The following is a 10317-nucleotide window of genomic DNA, read 5'->3' as shown; positions in this document are numbered from 1 at the left end:
TTATGTATATTTTTGTTTTCTTCTCTTGATTATTTCAGTAGAACTTTTTTAAAGTGTGGAAAACCATGAAAAATGCACTTCATTTATCTCTTGATAATCTAGTTAAGTTTGTATAAATGTTGCTTAGAATTAGTCACAAAGTTTGTACTTACATATTAAACTTATTTAAGGCTACTTTAATTTTAATATCGGTTCAGAAGCTAATTAGTGTTTATTTGCTCTTTTTAGAAAATGGATACAGCATCCCCATTCCCAACATTTTTAGATGTGGATCTGACAATATGACATATCGAATATCTTCCTAATGACATTCTAGTGAAATTTCAAGGCAGAAATAGCAGTGAGTGTGAGTTTGACTACCACATACTGCAGAGGGAAATACAACATACTCCAAAGTTAAAAAATAATGTGGACATTGATGAATTTTGTTTGGTAGAAGAAAGAGTATCAGGCAAATGGCAGAGAGGAAAATTTGTGGAAAAGAAAAATGAGCTCTATACAGCACTCCTCATAGATCATGGAGAAGAACCAATTGTTGCTGGCACACAGGTTGCTTCTGCCTGTGGCACGTTATTTGAGCTACCACCACGGATGGTAACTGGTATTCTTGCCAACATACTGCCAATTGGGGAAAATTGGCCTCCAAAGGCTTTGAATTATTTCAAATCATTAGAAGGTTTACAAGTGAAAGGTTATGTTCAAGCTATTTTGCTTCTTCAAATATTTCTACTTGAGGTGCCAAAAATTATATCCCAGGTTCTAGAAATATAGTTAGGAAGATTTATTGATGGGGATTCATTTCAACTTATTGTGGAAATGATAAAAGAATTCGCACAAAACTGCCGGAGTTATTGGAGTATAAAACACCTGAATTCTCACAAACCAAGGATGGTACTTCTGATATTCAACATGTTCTGGAAAATTTGCAGCCATCATTGTTAGTTGGCACTACTGAAAGTGTCAAGGTATCATCTGCATTGAGTCCATGTAAATTTTATTGTCAGTTAATCGGATTCCAGAGTTAGAAAATTTGATGGTATACATGAGTTTGTATTATGATATTACCAGACAAGAAAGTTGGCTTGATAATTTTGGACTGCTATGTGTTTCCAAAAGAAGAAATGGACAGTGGCACAGAGGAATACTTCAGCAACTCTTGCCCAATAATCAAGTGAAAATTTGGTTTATGGATTATGGCAATAGTGAGGCTATACCTTCAACTCATGTAAAGAAACTTAAACAGGATTTTATTTTAGCACCATTATTTTCATTTTCATGTTCTCTGACATATTCACACAGTCCAGATAGACATGCAAGAAAATGTCAGCTGAGTATATTTAAACAAGCTCTGTTAGAACAGATAGTATATGCACACATTGATTTGTTAAATAAGGATGAATATTTGTATTATGTGACATTACAAACTCAAGAGTTCACAGTTAATCCTAAGTATCAGACGATGATAGGAACACAAGTCCTTTGTCCAGTGTCTGATTCAAAAATCTCTAATAGGCCTATGAGTTCCCCTCTTATATATAGCTTTACAGCTGAGAGTTTAATCAAAAATACTGAATGGCCAATAGAATCTCAACGTAGGAAAGACACTTCAAAAGTAGGTTTTCCTACCCTAGCCAAAATGGGGAAAGAGGGGACTTTCCTCAATATAGTTAAAGCCATCTACCACAAGCCTACAGCAAGCATTATCCTCAATGGGGAAAAACTGAGAGCCTTCCCTCTAATATCAGGGACACGACAAGGATGTCCACTCTCTCCACTGCTGTTCAATATAGTACTGGAAGTACTTGCAATAGCAATTAGGCAAGAAAAAGATATTAAGGGCATTCAGGTAGGAAAGGAAGAAATCAAGCTCTCACTATTCGCAGGTGATATGATACTATACTTAGAGAACCCTAAAACCTCTACCAAAAAATTCCTGGAAACAATAGGCTTGTATAGTAAAGTATCAGGCTATAAAATCAATTCCCAAAAGTCCATGGCTTTCCTATATGCAAATCGTGAAAGAGAAGAAAGTGACATGAAGAAAACAATCTCATTTACAATTGTGCCTCAGAAAATCAAGTACCTAGGAATCAGCTTAACTCAGAAAGTAAAGGACCTGTACAAAGAAAACTACAAAACGCTACTTCAGGAAATAAAAGAGGACACGAGGAAATGGAAAAATATCCCCTGCTCATGGATGGGGAATATCAACATTGTCAAAATGGCAATACTTCCCAAAGCACTGTATAAATTCAACGTGATCCCTATTAGGGTACCCATGACATTCTTCAAAGAAATGGAGCAAACACTCCTGAAATTTATATTGAACAATAACCCCCCACAAATAGCTAAAGCAATTCCTGAGAAAAAGAAAATGGGAGGAATCAACCTCCCTAACTTCAAACTCTACTACAAAGCAGTAATAATTAAAACAGCATGGTACTGGAACAAAGGCAGAGCTGTAGGCCAATGGAACAGGGTTGAATATACTGACACCTCCCCACAAGCATACGACCATCTAATCTTCAAAAAGGGGGCAAGAAAAGTAAAGTGTCGAAAGGAAAGCCTCATTAACAAATTGTGCTGGCAAAACTGGACAGCTACATGCAAAAACATGGGCTCAGATCTCTGCTTAACTCCATGTACAAAAGTAAGATCAAAGTGGATTAAAGACTTCAACATCAGACCAGAATCCATAAGGTACATTGAGGAAAAGTTGGCAAAACCCTCCATGAGATAGAAGCTAATGGTATCTTCAAAGATGTCACGCCGCTGGCCAAGCAAGTGAAAACAGAGATAGACAAATGGAACTATCTTAAACTAAGAAGCTTCTGCACCTCCAAAGAAACAGTGAACAAAATACAAAGACAGTCTACAGAATGGGAAAGGATATTCGCAGAACACACATCTGACAAGGGGTTTGATATCAAGGATATACAAAATACTGGTTGAACTCCACAAGAAGAAAATATCCAACCCATCCAAAAATGGGGCAATGAAATGAACAGAAACTTTCTCAAAGAAGAAATCTGAATGGCAAAAAAGCACATGAGAAAATGCTCTACATCATTAATTATCAGGGAGATGCAGATCAAAACCACAATGAGATACCATCTCACACCTCAGAGACTGGCCCACATTCAAAAGAATAAAAGCAACCGATGCTGGCGTGGATGTGGCGAGAAAGGGACACTCTTTCACTGTTGGTGGAAATGTCGACTGGTTCAACCTTTCTGGAAAACAGTATGGACGATTCTCCAAAAATTAGAATTTGATCTCCCATTTGACCCAGCAATGCCACTCCTGGGAATATATCCCAAGGAGGCTAAAAAGTATAGTCGAAGTGACATCTGCACTTGTTTGTTCATTGCAGCACTGTTTACAATAGCCAGAATGTGGAAAAAACCTGAGTGCCTGAGAACAGATGACTGGTTAAAGAAACTTGGGTACATTTACACAGTGGAGTACTATGTAGCTGTTAGAAAAGACGAAGTCATGAAATTTACATACAAGTGGTACTAGATGGAAAGTATCATGTTAAACGAAATGACTCAGAAAGAAAGGGATAGACATAGAAAGATTGCATTCATCTGGGGATCATAAAGTTACAAAATAGGAGACTAACAGCCAAGGGCTGGAGCGATAGCACAGCGGTAGGGCATTTGCCTTGCACGCAGCCAACATGGCCAACCCGAGCTCGATTCCTCCGCCCCTCTCGGAGAGCCCGGCAAGCTACCGGGAGTATCTCGCCCGCACGGCAGAGCCTGGCATGCTCCCTGTGACATATTCGATATGCCAAACACAGTAACAACAAAGTCTCCAATGGAGACGTTACTGGGCCCGCTTGAGCAAATCGATGATCAATGGGAGGGCCTTTACCTTCTTTACCTTCTAACAGCCAAGAATGCCTGAGATTAGCACCAGGAATTTTACTCCATGGCTTGGAGGCCAGTCACATGCTAGGGGAAAAGGGAGCTCAGATAGAGAAGGGAACACCAAATAAAGGGTGTTGAGAGGATCCTCCCAGGATGGGAGAAGCATGCTGAAAGTAGACTCTAGACCAAACATGATTGCCACTCATTGCCTCTTTTGCAAACCACAACATCCAAAAGGAGAGAGAGAATCAAAGGGAATGCTCTGCCACAGAGGCAGGGTGGGATGGGGGGGATCGGGGGTGGGAGGGATACTGGGATCCGTGGTGGTGGGAAATGGGCACTGGTGGAGGGATGAACATTTGATCATTGTATAATTGAAACCCAAGCACAAAATTTGTAAGTCTTCAACTATACCTCATGATGCCTCACTAATAAAAGTTTTTTTTTTTTTTAAAGTAGGTTTTCCTGTTAGAACTGTAGAAATGGAGATAGAGGATGCCTATGTTGCTTTTGTAGCATATGTTTTAAATCCGTCAAATTTGGGGGTACATACAAATAAATATCAGAAAGAATTTCAAGATATAATGAAAAATATAAACAAATGTTATGATTTGTGTGAAAGTTGATGAGCTTATTCTAAGAAGTCCAGAGCCTGGATTATTTTGTTGGGCTAGAAATAGCAAGGACAGACATTTTTACAGAGAGATCATTACTGAAATTAATCATTTTAAGATTGATGTTTACCTTTTGGATTATGGAAGTACCTATTCCATACCATTTTTTGATGTAAAAATTTTGCTTCCAGAGTTTTGTCAGTTGCCTGCTTTAGCCATGTGCTGTTCTCTTGCACACATATTTCCTGTTGAAGATTTATGGGTGAAGGCAGCAATTGATTATTTTAAAAAATTTTTCTTGAATAAGGCAATTTTGCTTCAAGTTATAGCAAAAAAAGATGACAAGTACACGGTAAATATTAAAAGTATTGAAGCTTCAGAAGATAGTAATGTAATCTCTCTTATGTTACTAGCTGGGTATGCAAAATATTGGGACGTTGAACCAAAATGCTGTTCTACATCTGTAAATGAAAATTCAGTTTTAAATTTAAAATCTACAAACAAAGTTAACATTAATAAAGTATTATCTGCCCTTCTTGAAGGACCTATACCTAAAAAGTACCATTCAAATAAAGTAAAGGAAAGTAACTTAAGTTTGGTGAAGTCCTCAGATACTAGTTCATTAGAGTTAAAACAGCCTTTCCTCATGTCGGCTGAACGAAGGTTATCATGGCCTTATGAAGTACTTACGTTTAAGCCAGGAACAGTTCTTGATGATAATTGTTTCTATTTTTTGGGCCTAGGTGACTTTTCATGCCAGCTCCAGTGTAAGTCGGATGACCTCAAATTACTAATGGAACAAATTCTATTTGAGTTATTATAGTATTCATTCGGATCCTTATCGGAGCGGGGAGATTGCTTGCATAGCAAAATATTCCAAAGATGGGAAGTGGTATAGAGCTGCTGTTTTGACTCAGACATCAGTAAAAGAAGTTGATGTAGTATTTGTTGATTATGGTTTTCAGCAAAGAGTGTCAGTTAAAGATCTTCGTGCTATTAATTCAGGTTTTCTAATTTTAGAAGGCCAAGCTTTCAGATGTAGTCTTAAACACTTAGTTGACCCCTTTCGTTGTAAATCACTTAGTTGGTGGAAAGAAGCATGCAGAGACTTTGAGGATTTTCTTTCTTCATCTAGAGGATTATTGACTTGTGTCATACTTGCCTTAGTTCTTATATACCCAAACAGTTTTTGTAAAGGTAAAAGGTAAAGGCCCTCCCGTTGATCGTCGATTTGCTCGAGCGGGCCCAGTAACGTCTCCATTGGAGACTTTGTTGTTACTGTGTCTGGCATATCGAATACTCTCGGTAGCTTGCCGGGCTCTCCGAGAGGGGCGGAGGAATCGAACTCGGGTCGGCCATGTTGGCCGCTTGTAAGGCGAACACCCTACCCGCTGTGCTGTAATTTAGTAGATTTACAGTCTCCATTTACTAGTGCTAAAGAACTTCTTATAAATCATGACTCTGCAAAATATAGTACCGTATCAAAACTATTGCCATCTTCAGTTACTCTTTACGGTTACTGTTATTCTCCCTTTAATATAAAAGTTGGAAGCGAGGAAGAAATATATATATATCTCACATAGATAGCCCCAAAAAGTTTTATTGCCAGCTTAGTAGACATAATAAATATCTAGAAATGATAGAAAAAATCACAGAGGTTAGTAATCTCAAAATTTTTCCAAAATATGATTCTAATAGAATGAGATTGTGCTTATCTAAGTCTGTAGAAGATGGTCTCTCTTATAGAGCTTTAGCTGTGCCAACAGATTCACTATCTGACTTTCTGGTTTATTTTGTGGACTTTGGAAATAAGAAATTAGTAGAGGAAAATATGCTGAGGGCAATTTCAGATCAGTTCCCTGAGTTGTTGTTTACACCGATGCAAGCTATTAGGTGCTTTTTGTCAGATCTTAGAGATGTTGATATTCCAGCAGAAATCAGTAGTTGGTTTGAAGGTAATTTCTTGGGTAAACCATTAAAAGCATTAGTATTGTCCCAGGAGTCAGATGGCCAGCTTGGAGTTGAATTGTATGCTGGTTATCAACAAATAAATCAGAAAATTAAAATGCTGTTTCATTCATATGGTAAAAATCTTTGTGACCAAGCACACTATGTAGAAAAAGTTCATAAAGTAAATGAGAATGAGAGACTACCTGTTTCCACGAAAGGCAGAACAGAAAACAGACATCACCATAATATAATAAACACTATAGTAACATTTTCAGAAAGAAACATAGAGCAATTAATAAATCCCGATAATATATATGCCAGACTTTTGAAACCACCTGTTTGTCATAAAATTGAACGTATGTCAAATAGCAACATGAAGTCTTTGACTGATGGACTTAAAAACAAATATGTAAAGATTATTCCTGGGCCTTCACATGTTCTTGATAACAGTGACGTGGACCTCAAATCATTAAGGGTTGTATCACAGTCTTTCATGAAAGAATTAGATCAAGCAACCTCAAAAAGCTCTCCTACTTTTGCTAGACCACACATTAAAGATCTTCCCCAACCCAGATTTACTTGAATGTCAGAGTTAAAGCTTATGTTTCTAGCATCAGCAATCCGGCAAGTTTTCATATTCAGCTTGCTAAGAATGAAAGTATAATCCTCAGCCTGGTAGATGCTCTAAATGTAGGAAAAATAAATGCAGTGTAAGAGAGATCAGTTAAGCCTTTGGTGGGAGATCTTGTAATTGCAGAATACTCTCGAGATAATGCCATGTACAGAGCAGTTATTAAGAAAATTTTGCCAGGAAATTCCTTTGAAGTAGAATTTATTGACTACGGTAACTCTTGTAAGCACATCTAAAATTTATGAAATAAAGAGAGAATTCTTATTGACTCCTCAGCAATTCATTCTTAGTGGACTGAAATGGAATGAGCCAAATAAAGTATGGGACAGCAAAGTGGTGGATTATTTTGCTTCAAGAGTAAGTAATAAAATAGTTTTTTGTCAATTTTTAAAAAAACATGAAGAGAAATGGGAAGTAAACATGGTTTGTAATAAAAAATGTGTCATTAGTGAACTACTGAAATGGACAGCATGTTCAAAACTGCAGAAGACATTATTGAAAATGCCACAGTTTGTCTCTCCAAAGATGGTCCCTAGTGAAAATAATGAAGTAAAACTGAGAAGATCAAATAAATATAAAGGTTCTGTGATCCTTCAATTGACATACCAACATCTGGTTAAAATTCCATCTGAAGAGTGAAAACGAGGGCAACTTGAAAAGGCTGAAACACTTCATGTTTTAAAAGGTGATACATTTTATGTGAGGTTATCTAAAAATAAGAAAATATTAACACACCTAACAGTATTAATTTCTAAAAAAGTAGAAAACCCCATCTTTTTATCAAAGGAAAGTGTTGAGAAGGGCTTATAAATCTTGGTGAAATCTAAGAAAACTTTTAATTGGTATCGATCAAAAGTAGAAAAAAAATGTCTTGATGAAAAATTACTTGTTTTTTTAGTTGACTGTGGTATGTATGAAAGAGTGCCGTTATGTAATACCAAGGTGCTTGGTAGTGAAATGATAAATATTCCAACACAAGCTGTGCCTTGCAAGTGGATTTGGTTTGACAATTTTAAAACTGTGCCATTTGAGTCTATTGTGCGTTTGTGTGGTCATTTGGAAATTAGTATTCTTTTCCTGAAATACTTAGATTATTCCTGGGAAGTAGAAATTTTCGTGGATAGACTCATACTTTTAGAATATTTAAATTTGAATATAAATCATATAGAAGAAAACAAGCTTAGATCTTCAGAAATTATTTTCAACCTGGAATCAAAGACTTCATTTATAGTAAGATCTTTTACTTGGGCACAACTTCAAAATGGTAGGCAATATTCAGGTATTGCCACTACTGTTTGTGATACATCGGACTTCTGTATTTGTTAGAAGATTTCTTTGACATGATGAAACATCTTCTTATGTTGTTATCTGATCTGCCAGAAAATTTACAGACATTACCTCAACAGAACATAATACCTGGTACTAGTTGTTTGTTCAGATATGAATTGGAAGGCCAGTGGAATAGAGTGGAAATTTCTGAAGTCTTTGATAAATCTTTATGCCTTGTGTTGGTTGATTATGGATTTTATATTTGTATATCTTCTTTAGATATAAAAAATCTTAAAGTTATTCCTAAAGAACTTCTGAGTTTTCTAAGGCTTAGTTATCCTTGTATCTTGGATGATATCTTGCCTGTCAAAGGGAAATATTGGAATGAAGAAGCCAAAAGTTTTGTTCAGAATTTCTTAAGTAAACCAAGATTAGTTTTTAAGTTTAGGGAGTACAGTTTTGAAACAAAACTGAAAGTTGATGTCATTCATTTCATTTCATTTCATTTCATCATCCTGTTAATCGTCGATTGCCTCGAGCAGGCCCCAGTAACGTCTCTTTCATCCTAGCCCTGAGATTATATTCACGGCTCTTTAGGAGAATGAGACCCATCATTGTTACTGGTATTTGGCATATTTGGTAGGCCACGGGGAGTTTGCCAGACTCTGCCCTGTGGGCAGGCTACATTCGATAGCCTGCAAGTTTGTCCAAAGTAGGAATGAGATAATAAGATGTCGCGCGGCCGCGAGGATTTTATAGTCTCTGAGTCTTGGCCGCTGATGGGATTACACGGCGCCAGGGGCCCAGGTGGTGGGTGTGACCCCCGCCTACTGGAATTTGGAGGATCTGGGTGGAAGATGCTCGACTCCAATTCGAGTAGGCGTGGAGGTCTCGGCCCCGGAACCCGCGTGGCTGTGTCCCTCTGCCAGTACCTTCATGGGTGCGGAGAGTGGTCTCAGCATGGTGGTGGCTGGTCCTGGAGGTCTTCGGCTGCCGTAGCCCTGGTCGGGGCGGGGAGGAAAGCTCAACCCGCTCCCCTCCAAGGGACTCCGGGAAGGAACACCCAGGCGCGGGGGCAGAGACTGTCATTCATAAGGAAAGAAATTTAGCAGATGTATTGGTTGCATCTGGTTTTGCAATATGTTCTAAAAATTCAGATTATTATGGTGCAATTACTACTTCTGCAAATACTAAAATCCAGTATAAATTACATATTGGCTCATTGTTAGACAAAAATTGCTACAAAAGAGAAACCATAAATTGCTTATGTGCTGAAAACCAGAAGCCAAAACAGCCAAAGTCTATAAAGCAAAAAGATGTCTTTAGGAATCTCTTAAGGAAAAGCCATGCTAATACAAGATTATATTCTAGAAATTTTACGTTGAGGAATAAAATCGATAGTGAAAAACATGTCACCCAGAGTACCATTACACTTGGTCCATGTATTGAAACTTCATCTTGGGAACTATCTAATGCTTTAAAGAGTATGACCAATAGCATTGAAAGCATTTATGAAAAATGGCTAGCTGAAGGAATACAGAAAAGTAACTATAATCCAGGCCTTGAGGACAGCAGGAAGAGTATGATATGTTAATGAAGAAGTTGTATCAGAGCAACATTTGAAAGGTAAGTGGGCCTTTTAAAAATGTAAATTACTTTCTATAGGTTGTAATTTTGATTGTTATATACGTACGAAAATTATCCTAATAGAGAATATCATAATGCAAGCACCCTTACTAGAACATGTTGAATAAATGCACAATTATTTGGTCTTTTCCAAATAATTCCATGGGCTATACAAAACTCTTAAATTCTATATAAAACAATAAGTACCTTCTTTTGATTGTGTATGTTACAGTTTCAATATTCTAGCATATTGCTGCTGCAGTTAAATTTATAAAATGAGCTATCTGACAAGTTTTTTTTTCATTTTTTATAATTTTGTTTATTGAATCACCACGAAAGCAGTTACAAAGCT

At 37.2% G+C, this 10317-nt stretch overlaps 1 protein-coding gene across 1 annotated transcript in view; it reads left to right on the top strand.

The window, feature by feature from the left end:
* The first annotated feature begins 231 nt into the window (after nucleotides 1-231).
* TDRD15 (tudor domain containing 15) overlaps nucleotides 232-10317 on the top strand; it is a 164633-nt gene continuing 154547 nt past the window's right edge. The window contains 13 exon segments of the mRNA XM_056126250.1: nucleotides 232-838; nucleotides 841-1008; nucleotides 1011-1616; nucleotides 4335-4498; nucleotides 4500-5297; nucleotides 5299-5673; nucleotides 5881-6051; nucleotides 6054-7008; nucleotides 7011-7290; nucleotides 7292-8388; nucleotides 8391-8821; nucleotides 9421-9903; nucleotides 9905-9965. Coding sequence (XP_055982225.1) covers nucleotides 232-838; nucleotides 841-1008; nucleotides 1011-1616; nucleotides 4335-4498; nucleotides 4500-5297; nucleotides 5299-5673; nucleotides 5881-6051; nucleotides 6054-7008; nucleotides 7011-7290; nucleotides 7292-8388; nucleotides 8391-8821; nucleotides 9421-9903; nucleotides 9905-9965 — 6196 coding nt within the window.

This window comes from Sorex fumeus, unplaced genomic scaffold (genome assembly GCF_029834395.1).
Source record: "Sorex fumeus unplaced genomic scaffold, SorFum_2.1 ptg000006l, whole genome shotgun sequence".
Taxonomy (NCBI): Eukaryota; Metazoa; Chordata; class Mammalia; order Eulipotyphla; family Soricidae; genus Sorex; species Sorex fumeus.
This window is presented reverse-complemented; position numbering and strand designations above follow the sequence as displayed.